Source organism: Chiloscyllium plagiosum, unplaced genomic scaffold (genome assembly GCF_037043375.1).
Source record: "Chiloscyllium plagiosum isolate Xiang-an unplaced genomic scaffold, Cpla_swu_hap1 HiC_scaffold_4, whole genome shotgun sequence".
In the NCBI taxonomy this organism is placed as follows: domain Eukaryota; kingdom Metazoa; phylum Chordata; class Chondrichthyes; order Orectolobiformes; family Hemiscylliidae; genus Chiloscyllium; species Chiloscyllium plagiosum.
Genome location: NW_028270142.1, coordinates 41,706,300 through 41,730,181, shown reverse-complemented (window position 1 = coordinate 41,730,181; position 23,882 = coordinate 41,706,300). Strand labels below are relative to the sequence as shown.

The 23,882-nt window shown below is 39.6% G+C and overlaps 1 protein-coding gene across 1 annotated transcript in view; it reads left to right on the top strand.

Moving 5' to 3' along the window:
• Positions 1 to 23,882, top strand: part of LOC122549252 (eukaryotic translation initiation factor 3 subunit E) — a 156,995-nt gene that overhangs the window by 66,401 nt on the left and 66,712 nt on the right. Inside the window, exons 8-9 of the mRNA XM_043688743.2 lie at positions 7,792 to 7,918; positions 22,039 to 22,140. Of these exons, the coding sequence (XP_043544678.1) occupies positions 7,792 to 7,918; positions 22,039 to 22,140 (229 nt within the window). The remainder of the gene's footprint in view (positions 1 to 7,791; positions 7,919 to 22,038; positions 22,141 to 23,882) is intronic.

Sequence of the window (23,882 nt, the reverse complement as noted above, 5' to 3'; positions counted from 1 at the left end):
AATCTGTAATTACAGTATCATTTATACTGTGGTGTTGGAAGTGCAGAAAGGAAGAATTGTATTCAAAAAGCAATATCCTGCAGGTACTGGAAATTTGAACCAAAGCAAAAACTGCTAGAAGTACTGAAACGATGAGAAAGTATTTCCTCTTCCAGGAGGTGTGATAATGGGATTTGAAATAATTGGACATAGGAACTAGAAGGCTGAAATCCTGTCACCAAGTCACCCTTTATTTACATTTGGAAAATCCTTGACACTGATTCAGGTCCCTCAGCAAGCTCTGAAGAACAGGTTGTCTGACATTCCTGTTTGTATCTGTCAGCCAGCGCTCCTTGCTTAGACCAGAATAACAGCCCCAGTCGGGGAACTCTTGTGAAGTCCACTTGGCTGACTTCATTGCAATCACTACAAAGGTAAGTTAAGATTTCATTAAGACAGTCATTATCGTGACTGGAATGTGTTATCAGAAATGGCTATGGAAGCCAATTCAATAATCTCTTTCAAAAGAGAGTTTGAGAAATACTTGGAAGAAAACATGTTCAAGGTTATAGGAAAGATTGCTGTTGGCAGTGTATAATGATGTAGGTGAAGAGAGAGTGGACATTGTTTGGTGCTGTGAAGCGATAAAGACTGGTAATGTGAGGGGCAACAATATTTTGGATCAAATGTAATGTGGGGAAGGTGAAATTAGTTACTTTGGTTCCAAGAATTAGAAGAGCAGGATTTTTTTTAAACAGATATGAAATGTTGGTGCTCATAGAGACAAGTGTAATTAATAGTTAACGTGCCGTCAATATTCCTTGTAACTTTTTTTTGCTGTTACAAGGGCAACAGAGATCCACATCTGCTACCGGCTTCTGGAAGCAGAAGCCATTATTCAGCATGGGCAGAGCTGACCAACAGCTCTGCAGCTTGGAGGGTATATTGCATAGAGATACAGCACACATTTAAAAGGCTTGGTGGCCATTATTACAAGAAGTTGGACTACAGACATAAAGACGTCTTGCTACAATTGTGCAGGGCATTTAGAGGCCTCTCATCTGGAATGCTGTTTTCGTCTTCGTGTGTTGGGAGTGCTATGGTGAAGCCTCACTAAATTGGCCTTTAGCATTGGGTATGGGAGGAGGGAAGATTGCAAGAATGGTATCAGTTCATTGTGGGAGATTTCTGAGGGGTATTGACAGGGTAGATGCTGGGAGAATGTTTTTGCTGGTCAGGGAATCTAGAACATCTGATGTTTTAGGACTGTGATGAGAAATTGCTTTTCACAAAAGGTTGCAAGTCTTGGAAATTTCATATCTAAGTGGGTTGTAGCGTCTTCAGTGATAAATACATTGTTTAAGACCGAGAGAGTGTTGATGTCTCTGGATACAAGGAAGTTGGTGGGAAAGTAAAATGAAGCTCCACATCAGCCGTGATTGCACTAAATCGAGGAGCAGACTTATTGTGCATATAATGTATGCTTATTTCTTGTGTACTTGTATGTGAATGGAACTTGATTGGATAGCTCAATTGGCATGATTGGCTGAAAGGTGTATCATTCCATGCTTCACTCAGTGAGACAGGCAGTGAAATATAGAGAAATCAGGAGGTTTTTTTTCAGGTATAACCACAAGTCTCTCAATTCCGAAAGGATCCACACCTAGAACATAAACTTGAGAATATTGTGTTCTGGTTTCACATTTCCACTGTTACATGCAGCTGTATGACTCCTACAAAATTGAAAATTAATGTAGGACAAAAGAATCATTTAAAAGCTATAATTGGTCTTGAGTCCATTTTAGTAACTATGTACTACAGCACCGTGAATTTGTCTTTATCCTGTACAACATCTTCTTGCATTGCTTTGCTGTATCAAAAACCTCATGGTATGTAATGTAAGACTTGAAATGGCAAAATATTTAAGCCAGTAAGAGTGAGAATTGTCAGTTAAGGTTACAACGTAAATATTTTGTTGGGACTCATGTAAAACTTGATGATCCTGGTTGGGAAGGACTTCTCTCATTTTGAGAGAGGAAAAGAGCAATCTGTTTGATTTGGATAAGGATTGTTTTTTGTGAAGTACTACTACTGGAAGGTTGCCAAAGCCTTGGCATTAATCAAATACACATTGAGATTGGAGTATTCAACTCAATTCTCAGCGATTACTTGAAGTAGTCTTGAAATTATAATTGGTGCTTGATAGTCACTTGATTCCTTTGGGGTACCATTAATTCTGATTCATAATCTGAATTTGCAGGAAACAATTTTGTGTAACACAAGTGAAAAAGGCGTGGGCTGCAAGTTATACATAGGATATTTAAATACTGTTTTAGTTAAAAGAAGCTTTGGCAGATTTTATTGCCTTCAGAAACTCAAAAAAAAACGAACAGCAGAGGAGGAGGCAATTTGGCCCATCACCCCATCTGTTGAAAAAGAACTGTCTTTCCTAATCCCAGTTGATGGGAAAATTAATGTAACTCTTTCAATCAACTAAAGAGGAAAGGTAAAGCAGTGAAATAGAGGTGAATCACCTTTACCTCTATCTTCAAGAAAACACTAGAATTTATTTGTAAGGAGATTGTAGTAGCTGGTATTGTATGTGCCTAACAAAAAGACCTATTACAGAGGAACTGCTTTATAAATGGGTGAGATCTAATCCCGAGACCCTACACCATAGGTCCTCCCTCCCACCCAGTTAATTTTAGTAGGTTAAAATTTACCAGATGGAGTGTAATGTGGGAAAATGGGGAATTGTCCACTTTGGCGGACAGATCAGAAAAGCAGCATTTTATTTCTACATAAGAAATTGTAGAACTCTGCTGTACAAAGGGATGGAGGTCTCCTGGTTCATGAATCACCACAAGTTATTATGCAGCTACAGCAAGTGATTAGGAAAGTAAATGAAATGTTATTTATTGCACTGGAAATGGAATATTGTAATGACTGGGTGCAGACCAAAATCTGCAAAATGGGATTACATAGGAACAAAATAGATGGAATCAGACTATTTCCCATCTTAAGTCTGCCCCACCATTCAATAGTCCATGGTTGTGACCTTGACCCAGGTTCCTGGGTAGCTCCAAACATTTTGGCGTCCTTGTGAGTCAATAATCTATCTGCCTCTGCTTTCAAAATATTTAATGGTCCTGCCTCCATTGCTTTCTGGGGAGATTTCCACAGGCTCTTGAATAGGAGATCTCTTATTTTTAAACTGTTTCCAATTCTGATCTCTCCCTTGGGTTTAACATGTTTTCAATATTTTCTTTATTAGGTTCCCTCAGAATATTGTATATTTCAATAAATCACTTTCCGTTCTTCTAACCTGCAATTAATACAGGCTCAGATCTCTCATATTTCCTCATAATGAAGGTTTTAGCAACAGCTGCTAAATCTCATTCTTGCTCCCTCTAATGTGGTTGTACTTTCTTGTAATGTAGTGACTAAATCTGTGTATTTCATCAAACCCACATTTCATTGCTCAAGTCGTCGTTTTATGGCACCAGAATTTTGCATGTTAGACTGATTTGAGATGTGTGGTTGTTCGAGCTCTACTAATCATGCATTAGAAATAAATTGACTGGGATGGGTAATACAAATTCCAGCAGTCTTGGATTGGAATTCGGCAAATCGTGACTCCAGTGGTCATAGATTTCAATTGTTAGAACTAGCTTAAATTACTTTCTAATGCTCTCAATATTTAACAATTTGGAATGTATTTATCATTGCTCAAAATGACCTTGCCCCAAATCTCTGGTAAAAGGCATATAGTTTGTCTCCGTTTTTCCCAAACTGCTGATTTGAAGGTAAAATTATGTCGCTGAGTTGGAGAGAAAAAGTTAGACTAATTACTGAAGTATTATTCTTGGATTACTGGCTCAAGAGCAGTCTGAGTTGCAAAAGGAAATTAGACCCATTTCGTGCAGCTGAGTAAATGTTGGAAATCAGCATGCTAATGTCATTTTTGAAGTAAATTTATTCTGTGGCCTGTATCCATAGCTGACACTGCCTCATGCATTTATTTTTGCATTTCGTCGTACGTTAGTGAGTGTCTGCTCTAATGTTTCCCACATCCTTTCTCTCTCAAGCCTGGGAGAAGGCTGAGGTAAGCAGCTGACAGTGCAGTTTTTTAATTGATGGGTGATTCACTCTTATGGAATAGGAGTGGAACTTTGCTTTTGATAGGTATTTGCGACAGAGTTATATTTCAATAGAATATGCCATCTCATGGCTGGCACATCACTACTAGTTCCATCAAGGCAAGGAATCAACTCTCATTCAATGAAGTGCAGAATGGCATGGCAGAACCACAAAATGAGACACCAATCTGGAGAAGCTATACCACAGACTATTTTCTTGCCAAACTTCATGAGAAGCAAGTGACAGACAAACAATTCCACAATTGATGGATCACATATAAGCTCTGCAGTTCAGCCATAAATAATCATGAGTAATTGTGGGCGATAAAACAAGTTAGTATTGGATTAGTGTTTCATCCAGTAACCCAAGAAGTGTTGTCATTTTTCTTTTTAATGCCAAGCAAGTTGATGACTGTCAATAATAGGACCAGAGTTAGTAGCTCAGTGAACTGCAGTTGTTGGCTGTTAATTTTTGTAAATGAATTTTTTACAAAATTCATTAATGGGATGTGAGCTTCTCTAACTGGACCAGCATTGATTGCCCATCCTTAGTTGTCCTTGAGAAGGTGGTGGTGACTTCCCGGTTAACCTGCGTCAGTCCATTAGGTATAGACCCACAGTGCTGTTGGTGAGTTCCAGAAGTTTGACCCACAGGCACCAAATGAACATTGATCATCCTGACTTGGAAATACATCAATGGCTTGGAGGGGACCTACTGTGTGGTGGTGTATCTGCTGCCCTCGTTCTTCGAAGTGATAATGGTCCTGGGTTTGGAAGATGCTGCCTAAGGAAACTTGGTGCTTCTGGTAGTGTATCTTGTAGATGGTAAACACTGCTGTTCCCTGCAATGATGGTGAGGATGAATGTTTGTGGGGATGTGAATTGCATAGGTTGTTTTATCCTGGATGGTGTCAGGCTTTTTATAATACTGGTGCTCTGGTCATTCAGGCAAGTGTTTTATCACAGTCCTGACGTGAGTCTTGTAGATGTTGAATAGACTTTGAGGGGTGCCATATTTTAAGTCTTTGACTTGCTCTAACCATAGTATTTATGACTTCTCATTCAGTTTCAGTTCAGTGATAACTCTTCTCCCAAGGTGTTGCTAGCAGTGGTCATGTCATTGACTGTCAGGGGTGATGGTTTGATTCTGTCTTGTTGGACATGATTATTGCCAGGCTCATATGGGGTGCGCTATTTGTCAGTCCTAGATATTGTCCATGTCATGTTGCATTTGAATGTGGACTGCTTCAGTATCTGGGAAGTTGCAAATGGTATTCAGTATTGCACAGTCATCATTGTACATCCCAATTGTTGAGGGTAGGATGGAGGGAAGTCCTGATGAGGCTGCCGAAGATGGCTGGGCTTATGAGGCGATCCTGAGGAACTCCTTCTTCTGAGCCAGGAGGCCCAAGTTCAAGTCCTACCTGCTCCAGAGGTGTGTTTTTAAAAAAAAACTCAATGTTAAATAGAAAATATCTATCCCAAGGAACTCCTGCAGATACATGATATTGCCAGGATTGGAGGATTTTAGCTGTAGGGAGAGGTTGAATAGGCTGGGGCTGTTTTCCCTAGAGTGGCAGAGGCTGAGGGGTGACCTTTATAGAGGTTTATAAAATCATGAGGGGTATGGATAGGTTAAATAGACCAAGTCTCTTCCCTGGGATAGGGGAATCCAGAACTAGAGGGGAAAGATATAAAAGAGACCTAAGGGGCAACGTTTTCGTGCAGAGGGTGGTATGTGTATGGAATGAGCTGCCAGAGGAAGTGGTGAGGACTAGTACAATTGCAACATTTAAAAGGCATCTGGATGAGTATATAAATAGGAAGGGTTTGGAAGGATATGGGTCGGGTCCTGGCAGGTGGAGCTAGATTGAGTTGGGACATCCGGTCGGCTTAGACGAGTTGGACTGAAGGGTCTGTTTCCGTGCTGTACATCTCGATGACTTAAAGACATCAAAGAGTTGTGATGACTGGCCTGTAACAACCAAAATCATCATCCTTTATACTAGGTATGACTCCAATTAGTGAAGAATTTTTCTCCCGACTCCCATTGATGCTGGTTTTGTTTGAGCTCCTTCACTGTCATTGCTGGAATGTTGTCATGGCCCATAATCTTTGCAGCATCCAATCCCTTCAACCATTTCTTGATATAATGTGGATTGAATTAAATTGACTGAAGACTGGTACCTGTGATGTTGGGAACCTCTGCAAGTGGCTGACTTGTATTTGTCACTCAGAACCTATGTTGCAAATGCTTCAGCCTTATCATATGCTCTCCCATTATGAAGGATAGGGATGTTTATGGAACTGCCTCCTCAAACAGCTTACTGGAGTCCACAATTATTCGTGACGATTTGTGGCTGGAACGCAGAGCTTGGATGTGATACACTGATTGAGGAATTGCTTGTCTGTCACTTGCTTCTCATGTAGGTGCCTCGTTTTTAGGTTTTGTCATGCCGTTTTGCACGTCATTGAATGAGAGTTGATTCCTTGGCTTGATGGTAATAGTGGGGATGTGCCAGCCGTGAAGGTGCATATTCTATTGAAGTACAACTCTGCTGCATCGAGCCTACAGCACTCATGGATGCTAAGTTTGGGAGAGTGAGATCTGTTCAAAACTTATCCATTTAGTAGAATGGTGTCGCATGGCACTATGATGGAGAGGATCCTCAACATGTAGGTCGGGAGATACCGTGTGTCTGTACAACGATTTGTGTGATGGTCAGTCATGCTGTTACTGTCATGGATAGGTGAATCTGTGGCAAGCAGATTGCTGAGAATGAAGCCAAATATGTGTTTCTATCTTGTTTGTTCTTGCACTTGCCGTAGACCCACTTTGCCCTTTAGGATTTGACCAGCTCAGCATGCCATTGTGTCACCGTGGTAGACTTGGAATTCCCTCGCCCACAATACACTCTGCACACTTGCCCCCCTTCCTGCGAGTGGAATTTAACATGAATTCATCAGCCAAGAAGGAAGGAGGTCATCAGCAGTAACTTATTGCCATATTTGACCTGATGCCATGAGACTTTATGGGCTGCAGAGCCAATGTTAAGAACATTGCATGCAACTCCCTCATGGCTGTATACCTTAGCTGCTGTATGGACAGGATATATCTCAGGTTAGTGATGGTTTTGTCTGGGACGTGCAAATGGCTGTGTTCGGCTGTTGCTTGAGTAGTCTGAGACTACTCCCCCAATTTTAGCTTTCACATTTATAGATGTTAGTAAGAAGGACTTTGCACAATTGAGTTTGCCACTTTTTCTTTCTAGTGCCTAGGTTTGTACAAAATGGTCTGTCTAGTTTTGTTGCTTTGTTATTTAAGCCATTTGTGGTTTGATACAATGGTGTAGTTACTGAGCTACTTCAGAGAGCACACAAGAGTCAACCACATTGCTGTGGGACTGGAGTCACATGGAGGCTAGACCAGGCAAGGGCAGCAGATTTTTTTTTCCCACTAAAGGACAGATGCAATTGACAAGTAGTTTCATATTTGTCATTATACTTTTGATTCCAGATATTTATGGAGTTCAATTCCGCTGTGTGCCGTGGTGCACTGAATTGCTAGTCAAGCAATAATGCCATTACAAAATCATAATGTCCTCTTTGTGTTGTTGTGATGGAATTGGATTCTTGTGAGTAAATATAATCCCACTATCTCTTCCTTGTCTAGATATTTAAACGCCATCCAGACTATGTGTCCACACATCCTCCGTTACCTGACCACAGCTGTCATCACGAACAAGGACGTGCGAAAACGTAGACAGGTCCTAAAGGACTTGGTGAAGGTCATCCAGCAAGTAAGTTATCGTCCATTTGTTGCTCTCACAGAATATCCACTTTTCCAGTAGTTCTCAACATTGAACCTTTTTTTTCCCTTGTCCTCCTCTTTGCCTGATCTTTCAACTTTTCAAATCCAAGCTCAGCTATTGAATAATTTTATTCACTTGAAGCTTAGTGCACTCCAATATAGTAGCTGTTCAATTGAGTTTCTGGTTTCAAAATAAATGTAGAAATATAGCTTTGTCAAATCTTGGGCAATAATATTTCTTTGGATAGTGATATTCCTAACTATTGGCTAACAAAGGGCTGTTGTCAGAAAAGTGTAGTCAGATGTTAATTTGCCTGACATGATGCTTGTACATAGGAACCAGCTGTTGTGCAAACAGAGTTAACCTGGCAACAGCTGTCCTTCATTATGGAAAATCTACAAGTCATGCCATGATGATGCCTGTTTGTCCAAACCATGACACTTATTTGATTTATTTATTATTGTTACATGTGCAGTCAAAGTTTTTTGTTTTGCTGACAGTACAGGCAAATCATATTGTACAAAATTCATTGGGTCTTCGAACAGGGTGAGGAATGCAATGTTATGGCTGTAGAGAAGGTGCACAAAAAGCAAGATTGACACTAGAGTTGAAATCTGAGGGGTCCATTCAGGAGTCTTAAAACAGCATGGAGGAAGCTGTTCTTAAACCTGTTGGTATGTGTGTTTAAGCTTTTGTATCTTTTGCCTGATTGAAGAGGTTGGAAGACACTATAACCAGGATGGGAGAGGTCTTTGATGTTGGCTGTCTTTCTGAGGCAGTGAAAAGTGTAGGTGGAGTCAATAAATGAAAGGTTGGCTTGCGTAATGGATTGGGCTGTGTTCACCTCTCTGTAGTTTCTTATGGTCCTGTGCAGAGTAGTTGCCACAGCAAACCATGATGTATCCAGATAGAACACTTTCTATGGTGCATCTATATAGGTTGGATATGCAGAATTTCTTTAGACTCCTGTGGATGTAGAGGTATTTTTGTACCTCCTTGACCGTCACATCAACGTGGGTGGCACAGGATAGATTGAAGTGAACAGAAAGTTTGAGCACTTCTGTAACTGAAGTGTTATGACACAGAGAACCAAATTAAATCAGCATCCCTATCCCTGGATTCGCAGTAAAATTAAAATAGTCAATGACCCTCAAAGTTATCTCAATGGTTCCTTGCTAGGCTTTATAAATAATCAGTAGTGAATTTTGTGAATAATCAGTACAAGACACCAAGTTTGTAGCTTAAACAAAAGAATTAACAATTGATTCATAAATAGTAGCTTTAGCAGAGAAAAATGATCAAGGTAATCTCGTTGATGTCTATGATTTCAACCTGATTTTCTTTGATTCTAGCCCGCATGTGGGCAAAGGCCGAGACCCAAGTGGACACAATTAAGGGATAAATCAAAATAAAATTAAATGAGATATAACTGGCCAGTTCGCTTAAATATCGTCCATAATATAAATGGGATTGTTTTTTGCTCGGCCTCTGAAGATTCTGGTCAGTACAGATAACTTCCAGTAAACGCAGGGATATTCACTTAATTGTTATGACTAAGATCTGTTTATCCAAATTTGGAATAAGCTGATAATTGGAGAATAAACAAGGGAGCAATCACACCTCTGTGCTGTAGCTTTGGCAGCCATATTCCTTTGGTTTTGAATTGCGTGCTTTTTTCCAATGAAAACATTGGTTTCTCTTTCTGATTTTCTTTTCAATGTTCTTTGGCACCAACTTCCCTGTGAGATTCTTGTTAACATTCAAACAGCTATGATTAACCTGTGATTAACTTCCAAGTTTGGCCTGAAACAAATATCAGTTTATTTATTCTCTTTTTTTTTAAAGTAACGAGCTGCTGCTCTCATCTCACAGTTCCAAACCAAAAATGGTAAAAATAATGAAGATCTCAACAGAAGGTTAAACGTGGGGTAAAAGGATGGTCTGTAACAGCAAAAGCTAGGTGTGTTTTTGTGATGATTGAGTGTTTGGAGTCTAAGTTGCTCAATGTGTAATCACCACTAGTCTGGGGTAATGGGAGTGAAAAGATTGGAGGCTGAAATTCACCAGAAGGGAATGTTCTAAAATACAAAGTTATTGAGAACCTTTTAGAAAAAGGGTGGGAATTTTAAGGAGTTTGGTTTAGAAGTTTTTGGTATTTTAGAAGTTAGGCTCTTCACATAACCATTACATTCTTAAAGATCCATTATGTGAATATGTAGTGTTAAGCAGAAAATGTAATTGCTTCAGTAGGAAAGAAGATAGTTTGAACTCTGGAACTATGGTGTTGGGGAAATTATGCATATGGCCTTACTTATGTAATAGGATTAAAATGTGGCCGATATAACCTGAAGATTTTACAGATGAAAACACTTGCAGTTGCATTCCTTCTGCATGTTTGCCTGAAAGATGTGGTACAAAGAACAAAGCTTACATTTTGGAATCAAGAGCTGTGTCTCTCATCAAAATTTCCAATTAAGTATTGTTTGTTCAGCCACATTCTAATTCTCAAACCAACTATCTGATAAATCTGAAGAATAATGCTGTTGCTTCCATTTCCAGTGAATAATTTTGAAAATTTTAGATTTCCACTTAGATTGAAAATGTTAAGTTTATTTCTGATGAAAACTAGAATCATTCTTTTGGGAAGAAAGAATGTCAGATCTCAAGATAAATTGATTTTAATATTTCATGTGTGTAATCCCCTTTCTCATGCACTCATTCTGGTGCTGTGTGGAGTATGTGAGCAGCACCTAGGGGTATAGAGTTTACATAATGCACCAATAAAAGACCCCAAAAAGCATGTGCCCATGGCTCAACTTTGTGAGGATTATCGTATTGCCACATGCAGTGTCCAGCTTCCTGCGAGACAGGGCAATTTCTCATAATTTGTTCTCAATGTTTCAAAATGTTATTGCCCACTCTCTCTCACTACCCACCTGATTCTAGTTCCGTTCCTTCGTTGTTATTTTCTGTCTTGTTTTAGCAATCTCTCATTTTACAATTGAAATCACTGTTTAGAAGGATGCATCATAAGCACTATAATTCCAGAATTCTAATACTTTATTTGTGCTTTTAGGAAAAGGTCTGAGATTGCTGAATGATTAGATTAGATTAGATTACTTAGTGTGGAAACCGGCCCTTCGGCCCAACAAGTCCACACCGCCCCGCCGAAGCACAACCCACCCATACCCCTACATTTACCCTTTACCTAACACTACGGGCAATTTAGCATGGCCAATTCACCTGACCTGCACATGTTTGGACTGTGGGAGGAAACCGGAGCACCCGGAGGAAACCCACACAGACAAGGGGAGAACGTGCAAACTCCACACAGTCAGTCGCCTGAGGCGGGAATTGAACCCGGGTCTCCGGCGCTGTGAGGCAGCAGCGCTAACCACCGTGCCGCCCAAATGCTTTGATATTTTTCAAAATAATCGGGCAATTTATGACCTGAAGCTTGGAGTTTTGTATGTACTTTACCTCACAAGTCCTATTGGAACGCAAATGGTGACCATTGAGCATTGGCTACAACTAATAGTCACATCTATTTACACGCTGAGTTATACTGAGGCAGTAAAGAATACAAGGAGTACAAAGCAAAAATGAAGTTAATCCATTCAGGGGTAAACCTCTTTTTTTAATGCACTTTAGTGAGTGGTCAAACTTTATCTGTCAGTCTAAATGATCATGTTTTTCTGATATGTCAAATATTTCTTTGCTAATTATATGCCCCTAGGTATGCTCACATGTTCCACACATGGTACAGCACCAGAATGCAGACACAAGAAAGGGGACTTCACATTTGTATTATTACAGTCAATTTACCTTGAGATTTGACATCCTTCCATTCTCCCCAAAAAAACCTAGTTTTTCATCAGAGGTATACTTTGCATTTTCAGTCCGAGCAATAGCCTAAATTGTCCAATTTCTTTCACTGGGAATGGGAGCAACAGCATTATTCTTCTGATATGTCAGATATTTCACTTGAGAATGATCATGTAGCTGAAAGAACCATACTCAACAGGGCATTTTGATAAAAGACAAAGTTCCAAATCTTTCAGGCAAATATACAGAAGGAATATAGCTGCAAATGTTTTCATTTATGAAGTCCTAGATTATTTTGTGAAATCTTGGATGATGTAAGATGTCATCTTTAGATATCATTTTTGATGTTGCGAAATGTTTAATGTGCAGGAAGACTTAAAGTACGTTCTAGCAGTAATGCATCTGGAAAGCCCATAATAATTAGGTGGCACTGTCTATTGTGCTAATGAGGTATTCACACATGAGATAAAACTTTGATCATATCGATTTTATTTTAGCTATCAAAATGAAACCTTAAGTGGATCAACTTGGCATTTTCTTGCTATACCACATCTCCATCTCCCTTTTTAAAACTAAAAACGGAAAACTTCAAATTTCACAAGTGCAGAAACCAATTTAGAAGCGTTCCTGTTTTGTCCCAAATCTGTTGCAGTGTGAAACATTATCCAGTGATACGTTTTAAAAGAAAGAACACTGACCTTTTTCTCCATTTTAAATTACTGTTCTTCAACCTCCAAGATGCTTTTTACAACTCTGGCGATGTCTCTGCTGATGTGCTTGTCTTGCCTTTAGTATTTGATGTACAAGAATTTCCTTAACTCTAATATTGGGAAGACAAACATCACTATGTTTTCTGGCCGCTGATTCTATCCCTCTCCCTTACTAATGACTGCCAATGAATCAGCCATGGGCCTGTCCACTCCAAACCACTTCAGCTCTACAACCCTCCAAAGCTTTGTAACATAGTTAACCATCTGAAGGAGCTGCAAAGGAAGATAACTGCTTAGTGTTTTATGCCTTTACATCGGCAAGTTATTTTGCCCTTTCATTTAAATTGGTGTGTGGCTATTAATACTAATTTAATTAGTCCCAAAGCTTTCAATCTGATCTTCCAGAAACCGATATTGTGACAAGTGGAAGAGACCAAAACTTTCGAGAAGCAAATCTAGAGCTTATGACATAAGCAACTAAAATCATGGCCACTACTGTTGTGGCATTGGAAATTGGGTTGCAAAGAGGATCAAAATCAGAGGAAAACAAGAATTTGGAGGAAGGGTGACCTTACAGCGGTTTATAAAAATCATGAGGGACATGATGATAGGGTAATTAGACAAAGTCTTTTCCCTGGTGTGAGGGAGTCCAGAACCAGATGGCATAGATTTAGGGTGAGAGGGAAAAGATATAAAAAGGGATCTGAGGGGCAACTTCTTCATGCAGAGTGTGGTGCGTGTATGGAATGAGCTGCCAGAGGAAATGGTGGAGGCTGGTACAATTGCATCATTTACAAGGCATCTGGATTGGTATATGAATAGGTAGGGTTGTGAGGGAAATAGGCCAAGTGCTGGCAAATGGGACAAGATTAGGTTGGGATATCTGGTTGGCATGGACGAGTTGGAACAAAGGGTCTGTTTCCGTGCTGTACTCTATGACGAACTTGAATATGGGGCGAGGGGAAGTTACAGAGATGAGAAGAATGTGGAAATTAAAGGAAGATGAGAATTTAAAATTAAAATGTTGCTGGACCAGATACTTGAGTAGATCTGAGAAAAGGGGAATGATAGTTGAATGGAACTTGGTGCAAATTAAGACATTGGCATTAGAGGTTTGGGTGAGGTATAGTTGAGAAAGACGAAGGACCTGTTGACAGAAAATATTGTTGTACTCTGCCCAGAACACACATTTCAGTTGATTTCTTAATTTTAGGACCTTTGTCTTTGTGTCTTGGTGACATTGCTTCACTACATGCCTATCAAGCTTTTATATTATGTGCAGATAGTGTATCAGAAATGGTGAAAGGGTTAGAAAACAATACTGTCTGTGTTAGTCAATCTGTTCTGCAGCAACTGGAGTATTAAATTATTTGGCTAATATTACAAGAAATAATGTGTCCTCATTACATCACTTGTGGTATTGTGCTGATCCCCTGTAACACCACACTTCTGTCCTTCACCTTCATCTGATGCGGTATTCATCAGCCCCTTCTTAGATCATTCTACCAGTGTGTTCCAGCTTAAAATTTGGCTCGAATCCCTTCTGTTTAAATTATTGCACCAAGATGATTGGCATACAAGTTGAGAACACAGTTTTAATTATTTGGACATATTAATACACACCTCTGCGGCCAGGTGGGACTTGAGCTCAGACCTTCTGGCCCTTGCATAGTTTTATGCTTTTAAAACGGCAACTTGTTTTGCCCTCTTATTTAAATTGATGCATGGCTATTAATACCTACTTAATTAGTCCCAAAGCTTTAATTCTAGTCTTCCAGAAGCAGCAATGTAATGTTATGTAATTTAATTAGTATAGCTGCATTTCTTTAAAGAAATGTGTAGCTTACTGTCTGGCCCACCTGCTGCCCAAACAGAAAACTGTGTATTCGACCAAGAGTTGAACCTATGCCATGTGCTGTTATTATCATCTGCAGTCGTTTAGATTACTTCTATGTCTGAGTCGTAATCACTCCAAGTATCATGATCATTTTACTGTTGTTTTAGTTGCAAACCTGGCAACAATCTTGTGTGGTTAATTTGGTTACATTTGTACTGTCTATTTTTATTAAGTGAACAAGAGAATAAGCCCATTCTGTACATGAAAATAAATCTTTCTTTTCCCTGACCTCTGCACAGTTCACTGAAGTCAAGTAAACCTCTTCCCCAAGAAGGAAACTTAGCAATGGATCCTGTAGCTGCTTGCTGTAAAGCCTGTAAAGGGTATAGGTTAGAGATTTGATGTTATTCATACTCCAGAAGCCTTGGGTGCCTTTGTTTCTCAGGGACAGACTTAAGGATGCCCATTTATAGAGTCATAGTTATACAGCATGGAAACAGATCCTTCAGCCCAACTTGACCACACTGACCAGATAGCTTAAACTTATCTCGTCCCATTTGGCCCATATCCCCCTCAATTCTTCCTATTCATGGCCCCATCCAGATGCCCTTTAAATGTTGTAATTGTAACTACCTCCCCTGGCAGCTCATTCCACACATTCACAACCCTCTACTTGAGAAGTTGCCCCTTGGGACCCTTTCAAATCTTTCCCCTCTTAACTTAAATCTATGCCCTCTACATTTATCCTGGGGAATAAAAGACCTTTGCTATTCACCCTAACTAAGCCCTTTATGATTTTATAAACCTCTAGAAGATCTCCTCTCGATGTCTGACACACCAGGGAAAATAGCCCCAGTCTATTGAGCCCTTCCCTCGAGCTAAAATACTTCAATCCCAGCAACATCCTTGTAAATCTTATGTAAACCTTTTCAAGTTTAACGAAATCTTTCCCATAGGAGCGAGACCAGAATTGAATGCCATATTCTAAATGTGGACTCACCAATGTTCTATACAGCCGCAACATGACGTCCCAACTCCTATATTTAATGCAATGGTCAGTGAAGGCAATTGTGCCAAATGCATTTTACTCGAGGTTTGCTGGTATCACTGAACCTAAGTCAAATGTGTTGTTGCCTTTGGGAGAAAATTTGAAATTGAGCAAAAAACTGAATATATTTAACACAAGAACCAAACAGTTTGGGAGACATTTAACACCATTTTCTATACAACTGTTTGTAGCACAGGACTTTCCAAAGTAGGGTTAGGATCCCGAGTGGGGTTGCAAGCTGAAATCTTGGCATCACAAGTTCCAAGACAGCAATGGTTAGTGGAATGGTCAGAGTTATAACAGCCATATTCCTACTCTTAACAGATCTCCACTCTGATTTCATTTTTGGGTCACTACAATATTCAAGTCTCCAAATTGGGTCACAGTGGAAAAAGGTTTGGGGAAACTCTGTTTGAGTAGATCTGTTCTGTTAATAATTGAACTTTCGAGTCTTGTCCTGGAGTTTATTTTGGACATCACTGTTTCCACAGACATTGAAAACTGCTTCCTGTTTTTTGTCAGAAAGTGTGATTAAGTGAAGTGGTCCAAATCGGATATTTTCACCTGTTCTGAATTCACTTTTCTGAGTGTGCTTGGTTACAATGTATCATAATTGAGATATAATTTTCTATTAGCTTAGATGCAGTATTTGATCGATGTGAATTGGCTCAAAAGTGAAAGGGAAAATACAAATCTGAAATGAAAACAAGAGAAAATTTGAAAATGGGCAGTAGGATAGTCAACATTTGGTGAGAGAAAATACAGGTTATGAGTTTCACCTGTATGCCCTCCACCTTTGGATATTTCAAGGACATCGTTAATCCACCAACTTTCCACCCTGCATTAAATGCTTTTTGAATTGAAATTCCTAAAGCATTATCATGGTTGTAGAGTGGAAGGAAATGTTGGGTGTGATTGCTAAAACTCTAGGTGGTCTAATATTGTTCCCCCCCAGGCCATTCTTGCCCTGACTGGTTCAGTTGCACTCTCCTGAATATCAAGAGGTTTGACGATTTTAAGTCCTAACTCTTAGCACATGTTTCATAGTTTCTGTCTGCCTGACATGCAATGGATAATCCCAGACAGGAAAAGGAACCAAGATTTTCAGCTTGCTTTGACACATTTTAAGCAAGCTGAGCCCTTCTTCAGGAATCCGTTTCGGCTCATGCCCGAAACGTCGATTCTCCTGTTCCTTGGATGCTGCCTGACCTGCTGTGCTTTTCCAGCAACACTTTCAGCTCTGATCTCCAGCATCTGCAGTCCTCACTTTCTCCATATTTTAAGCAAGTATGTCAGACATCTGGCCAAATATAGGTAAATTGGACCATAACTGATCTGTTTCAGTTCAGCAGTAGCAGACTAAAGTTTTTGACTTAATTTTATAATATTTATTGTTCACCCCTAAATTGACCTCTAAGATAGTAGTGAGGTGCCTTTACGAATTTCTGCACTCCATTTGGTATAAGTATATCCATTGCATTGTACAGTCTTGTACAGTGATTGTGTCCCTGTCAGAAGGTCCAGGTTAAAGTGCCACCTGCCTCAAGCATGACTTAGCCTATCCAAATAGGTTGATTTAAAGTAACCAATTACTGTGATCTTAGGAAGGAATTTCTAGGATTTTGATCCAGTGACAGTGAAGGAAAAGTGATAACGTTACAATTCAGTTTGATGTCTTGTGTCTGTTGCCAGTGCCCTTCGCGATAGGAGAAGATTGCAGTTTGAGAAGATGCTGTGAAACGAGTGTTAAGTGCTTCAATGTATCTTGGAGATCGTATGCACCATTGACACTGCGCACCAGTCTAGGAGGGGGTGAATTTTAAATTTTATGAATGGAAAGGCAATAAACAGATTGTTTTGTCCTTCAAGGATCAAGCTTCTTGAGTGTTGTTTGATGCAGCACTCATTTAGGCAACTGTGGAGTATTCCATCACACTCCTGAATTGTGCCTTCCAGATAGAGGGCCAGTACTAGGAAGTCAGGAGACGAGTTGCTTGCTGCAGAATTCCTAGCCTCTGACCTGCCCTTGTAGCCTCAATATTGGTTGACTAGTCCAGTTCAGTTTCTCATCAATGATGACACACTGGATTCAGTCACTGTCACACCATTGAATGCCCAGAGGAATAGTTTAGGTTCTCTCTTGTTGGGGGTTAGTCGTTTCTTTGCACTTGAGGCAGGAAATATTTGTGGTGCCTTTGTCAGTTCAAGCCTGAATGTTGTCTAGAACTTGCTGCATGTGGACATGAACTGCTTCATTACTTGTGGAATGGCAAGTGGTGCTGAATATTATGCAATCATAAGTAAACATCCCAACATATGGCATTTATAATACAGGAAAGGTGATTGAGACAGCTAAAGATTGTTTGGCCTAAGGCATTAATACTCTGAGGAACATGTGCAGTGATGTCTTTGAATGGGATGATTAATCTTCAACTACAACCACATTCTTTTGTGCTAGTTATGACTGGAGAGTTTTTCCTTTTTTTTCCCCTCCCATGGCCTTCAGTTTTGTCAGGGCTCCTTAATACTGCACCTGGTCAACTGCAGCATTAACATCAAGGGCAGTCACTGTCACCTTACCTCTGGGATTAAGCTGTTTTGTCCATGTTTGACCCAAGGACGCAATGCGGTCAAGAGCTGAATTCCCCTGGTAGAACTCAAACTGAGCACCAGTGAGCAGGTTTTTGCTAAGCAAGTGCGATTTGATTCATCGAGCATAGAACAGTACAGCACAAGAATAGGCCCTTAGGTCCATGACGTTTTGCCGAAAGTGATGCCAAATTAAATTAATCTCCTTTGCCTTTGGCCTGTCCTTCCATTCCTTACAAAATCACTTAAATACCCCTGTTGTATTTGCCTCCACGACCACCCCCTGGCAGTGTGTTCCCGACAAACTTGCCCCTCACATCTTGTTTGAACTTTCCCCTCTCACCTTAAATGCATCGTCCCTAGTCTTGTGCATTTCAACTCTTGGGGAAAAAAAAGATTCTGACAGTCAACCCTATCTATGCATTTCATAATTTTATAGACTATCAAGTCTCCCCTCAGCCTCCACTATTCCAGAGGAAACAACTTGAGTTTTCTTAGCCCCTCTTTTATAGCTCATCCTCTCTAATGTGGGCAGCATCCTGGTAGACCTCTTCTGCACCCTCTCTAAAGCCTTCACATCCTTCCTGTAATGTGGAATCCCGAATTGAATGAAATACTGTGTGGCCTAACCAAAGTCTTACAAAGCTGCAACACGACACCCTGATTCTTGTACTCAGTTCCCCAATTAATATATACCAAGTACACCATAGACCTTCTTTACCACCCTATCTACTTGTATGGCCACTTTCAAGGATCTGTGGACCTGAATCCCAAGATCCCTCTGTACATCAATGCTGTTCAGGGTCCTACTGTGGACTGTGCACTTTGTCTTAACATTTGATCTTCCAAACTGCAGTACCTCACACTTATCTGAATTAAGCTCCATCTCCATTTCTCCACCTATGTCTGGACTGGATCTGTATCCCGCTGTATCCTTTGACAACTTCTACACTATTCACAACTCTCCCAATCTTTGTGTTGTTTGCAAGCTTACTAACCTACCCATCTATATTTTCATCCAATATATCACAAATAACTGAGGGCCCAGTAAGGATCTCTGTGGAACCCTGCTTGTCATGATCCCCCAGCTAGAAAAACAGCCTTCTACCATTACCCTCTGCCTTCTATGGGCAAGCCAATTCTGAATCCACTGTTTACCCTTTCTTCACTTTACTGATGATTGACTGCAAACTGATGGGGCAGTAGTTAGCGGAGTTGGATTTGTCATGCTTTTTGTGCACAAGACATACCTGCACAATTTTCCCCATGGTCCGGTAGGTGCCAATAGTGTAACTGTACTGGAACAGCTTGGCTAGGATTGCAACGAGTCTTCAGTACTGTTGCTGGAAGATCGTTGGCATCCAAGATCTTCGTAGTATTTAGTGATTTCAGCTATTTCTTGATATCGTGGAGTGAGTTGAATTGTCGAATGGTTGACTTCTATGATGTTGGGGACATCTGGAGGAATAATGGTGCCACTAGAACCGCTCTTGGTGATTTCTTGGAAGGGTCCCAGCAGAGAATATTCAAGGCCTCACTTGGTGCTTTCTCCTAGTGATATTTAATGAGGAGGAGTACTGATTTCATCAGCTGAAGGAGGCAGGGGATGGGTTAGTTTTTCACATGTTTCATTGTCTATGTTTTATCTTTTGCCATCAGACCCACAAGGAGTCCAGAGTTAATATTGATGCCTCTTAGGGCAGCTCCAGCCTGATTGTATGCCACTGTGTCACAACCTTTGTCTGCATGACCAACCATTAAGATAAGTCCTTCCCATAGATGGTGGTGATGGTGTCTGGGCCATTACATGCAATGTATGATTCATTGAGTTTGACTTGTCAAGTTATTACTAGACTTGTCTGTGGGACAGCTCTCTCAATTTTGGCTCAGGCCTCCAGATGTTAGCAAAAGCCTGGAATTACCACTTGTGTCCAGTGCCAGGTGGTTTGTCTGATTTCATTCCTTTTAGACTTTGTAGTGGTTTGTTGCAACTGAGGTGCTTGCTGGGTCATTTGAGCAGGCCTGTGTCATGGAATAAAGTAGGTAATTTCATTTTAAAAATGCAGCTGTTTGTAAAACACAAGATTTATAATCTTCCTTCACGCACATTTTGGACAAAGATTTTTCTGAACAGTCCTAATATTTTTCCTTGACTTTTTTTGGTCTGCCATTTGATTGATTGTTGCTGTGCATATTTCCCTGTACTTTTAAAGACAAACAGGAAGAACAACTTTATGAAGCTTGCATTCAGACAACAATGAAGTATTGGATAGCTTTATTGATATGCTGGACAACAATTTCAGTGCCAAGCTTGGGCTGGGACAAGAAAGGGATGACTTTGGCCACACGTCGACCAACGTTTACATTACAGTTGAGCTCATCTGTAACTGTTTTGAATTTTTCTGCTTCTTTGATATCTTGGAAATTGTGGAAAGATAGTGGTTGTTATTATTGACAGGGCTTTGTGTTACTGTGACTTTCGTTGCTGACTTCTCTTGCATGATACAGGCAAAACTAAGTTGTCTCCTGCATTGATACAGCTATATCGCAAAATATCCGAACTGATGAATTGCAGCTGCAGTAACTCTTTGTATTCTAGCATAACTATGGAGTTTTCTTGAAGTCAAACTTTAGTGATATTGCATTTATGATTTTGTAGAAAGTTAATAACCGTTTCTGATGAAGTTAAGGGGCAATGTGGTATGAAGTAGGGCAACTCAATGAAATCCAGGAGTTGGAGAATAAAGCTATGGTTTTGCATCAGTGGAATGCAGAACCTCTTAATACTCTGGCTCTTTTTCTGGGAAACATTATAATTTATTTGCATTGGTGTATTTAGAATGTGACTATTAAGCAGAGAGTTCATTGTATTTGTGTTAGGGGAGATGGTGATGTAATAGGAATGCCAATGGAATAATAACCCAGAGGACCAGTTTCCTGCTGCGGTTCTAATTCTACAATGAAAACTGGTGGAATTTAAATTCACTTAATAAATTGAAAGCTAGTCTCAGTAATAATGGGCATGAGGCAATCATCGATTGTTGTCAAAACTGATCTGGGTCACAAATATGCTTTAGAGAAGGAAATCTGTTACAGGTCAACAATGAGGTTGACTCTTGAACTTAAATTAGTAAATCACTCTGTTCAAGAAAATATAAAGATGAGTAGCAAATGCTGACTATTCCAATGATGCTTTTCATCCCATCAAAGAATGAAAAAAAATGAAAAGAGCTTGATACTGCTGGAGAACAGTTCTCATTTGGGCAATGCCAAAATCTATTTTTGTCTATAGGACTATCACAGTACTTGGATCACTTGATCGAGTTAGTGCTTTTGCTTCATCATAGATGTTGTATTAAAGTTTAACTTCGTGAAATTGTTAGAGCACAAAATTACACTGAGGAGAATGAAGCCATTCAATCCATTGTGCATCTTTTCTCCATGTCTTCACAGTCATGAAGCAGTTAACTATCTGATTGAACTTCATCTGGCTCAGTTACTCACTCACTGGGCAAACTTGTATAAATGATCAGTTTTAGAGAACCAGAACTGAACTTGTGTGGCACTCTTTATTTTAAGCATTTTTTGACTAATAATGGTGCAACTCGGAATGATCTTAAATACAAACAAATTGGAGGCTTCTGCTCACTGGGCTGAACTGTTGGAAGGGATTGACACGTTTTGTCATTCTGTGATAAGTGATTGCTGAATCTTGTGTAAATTGTTTAGTTTTGAAGTATTGGTCATTAGTTTATCAGCCTACTTAGATAAACTTTACTGTATGAACTGCAAGTTAATGAATCTCAGTAGATTTCATATGAACTAGATTAATTGATTTTTGTTGTACTTAATGGATCTGAAAAGGATTCTGTTCTATTCGACGAACCTTGCAATGTCTGTCATGCCAAATGCAATCTTTTGACACTATTCTTAAGTTTGGGAATTTTAATTTCAAGCCTGCTTAAAAGATCTGAATAATTTTATTGTTGGTCACATTTTTATGTCCCGTCTCCAGTGATTTACAAAGTTAAAAAATCACACACTGGCACCTCCAAATCATGACTCCAGTGATTTGTTTTTTTGATTATTATTACTACAGGAATCTTATACTTACAAGGACCCCATCACAGAGTTTGTGGAATGCCTATACGTGAATTTTGATTTTGATGGTGCTCAGAAGAAGCTGCGTGAGTGTGAGTCGGTGAGTTTGTTTCAGTACTTGGTGCTCTATTATATCTTCATGCTGCACGTGATAAGTTTCAGTGTCAGCTATAGTATACCCCCCTTTTAAAAAAAATTGCATCTTTCAATGATGTCAAAGGTGCATAATTAAGTTACATTTGCAGGGTGTTAATGTTCAGGAAATGCTTTAATCTGCCTTTAGTTTTCAGTTTCTTACCTCCCCAAATGATTCTGATTGGAGTTCGGCTGTTGTCAGTGATGCTGGTATCTATCAATTTGGCCAGAATGGGCAGTGCCAATTCCTTGTCCACAAATGAGTTCTTAATAACCTGACTGCGCTTCGTCCAGCAGCCTCAGGCAAGACATCCAAAGGTGAGAAATATAAATTAGACTGCAGTAGCCAGTAACTTTGGAAAGGATAACAGATTCAAAGTTTATGTGGATATTTTACAGCACAGTAATGTATATTTCTTTGTAAATTGAATTACTGTACACTAATTTACTGAGCCCAATAACTACTCAAATGGTGTTTTGCTTCAAGTTGGCATTCTCATTTTCTGAGGGACAGCTGCATTGTCATGAATGTCATCTTACAGATGATCCATTAAACCAAGGCTCTGTTTGCCATCTCAGGTGGATTTTTAAAAAAAAACCCAGAGAGTAGTGAGATCTCCAAACTAATAATTAATACTGAGCCAAACATCACAGGAACTGATTATTTGATCTTTATCTTGTTCATTGTGATTTTTTTTTTGTGAACAAATTAACTGGGGCATTTCCTATTTTACAATAGTTTTATTGGCTTTGAAGCACTGGAGAGTGTCCTGAAGTTGGAAATATGCTGTATAAATGCAGGCTTTATTTCTTTATTAAATGGAGAAGTAAACCAAATGTGATATAGCATGATCATTTTTGAAAACTGGCTGAAAATGAGATGAATTAGCTCATGATTTGTAACTCTTACCAACTGAGTATTTGCTAGAAGTTGTTTTTTCTTGGGCTTCTTCTAGCGGGAGCTACAGTTTGTGGTATGAGAAAAGTGCTGTAATTGTAATTATGTACAAAGCTGTGGTGGTGTCTACAATATTGCTTTAAGCCTAAATGCAATAAGTGTTGTCGGGTTTATATGAAGTCAGTATTTGTGATGAGTACTTCACATAAAATGTGTTTATGAAAATCCTTTTATTGGTTCATCTGAGTCATGATCTTTCAAGCAGATGTTAACCTTTCAATGACTGTTTTGTGCAAAGTTATGGGTGAATGACAATAGTTTTAAATACCAATGAAAACATTGGTTTTATACAATATCCATTACCATTCACTTTGGCTGTAGTACCATGAAATTATGTATTACTTAATCAGGCTTGATCATTTGTTCCTCCTAACTGCATTCTTCTCCCGTGCTCTCTGTGCTCTCTTGCATGTGCGCTCTCTCCCCCTCTCATGCGTGCTGTCTCTTAGTGTTTCCAGTTTGTGTTATGGTATGTAATGATTTCTTCCCTTTATAACTTGCTCTACACGCAAGCATTTCCCATCTTTCTGTTTTGTGAACTGGAATTCACCAGGTAATGCAGAAGAAGCTTCTTTATATAGAGAGTGTTGAGAATGTGGACCTCACTACAACAGGACATAATTGAAGTGAATATTGTAGATATATTAGTGGGAAAGGCCGCTAAGTACAAGGCAGGGAACAATAGAAGTATATGCTGATAGTTGCATGAGCGGTAGCATTTGATTTGCAGGTGCTTTGTGCTTATTTAT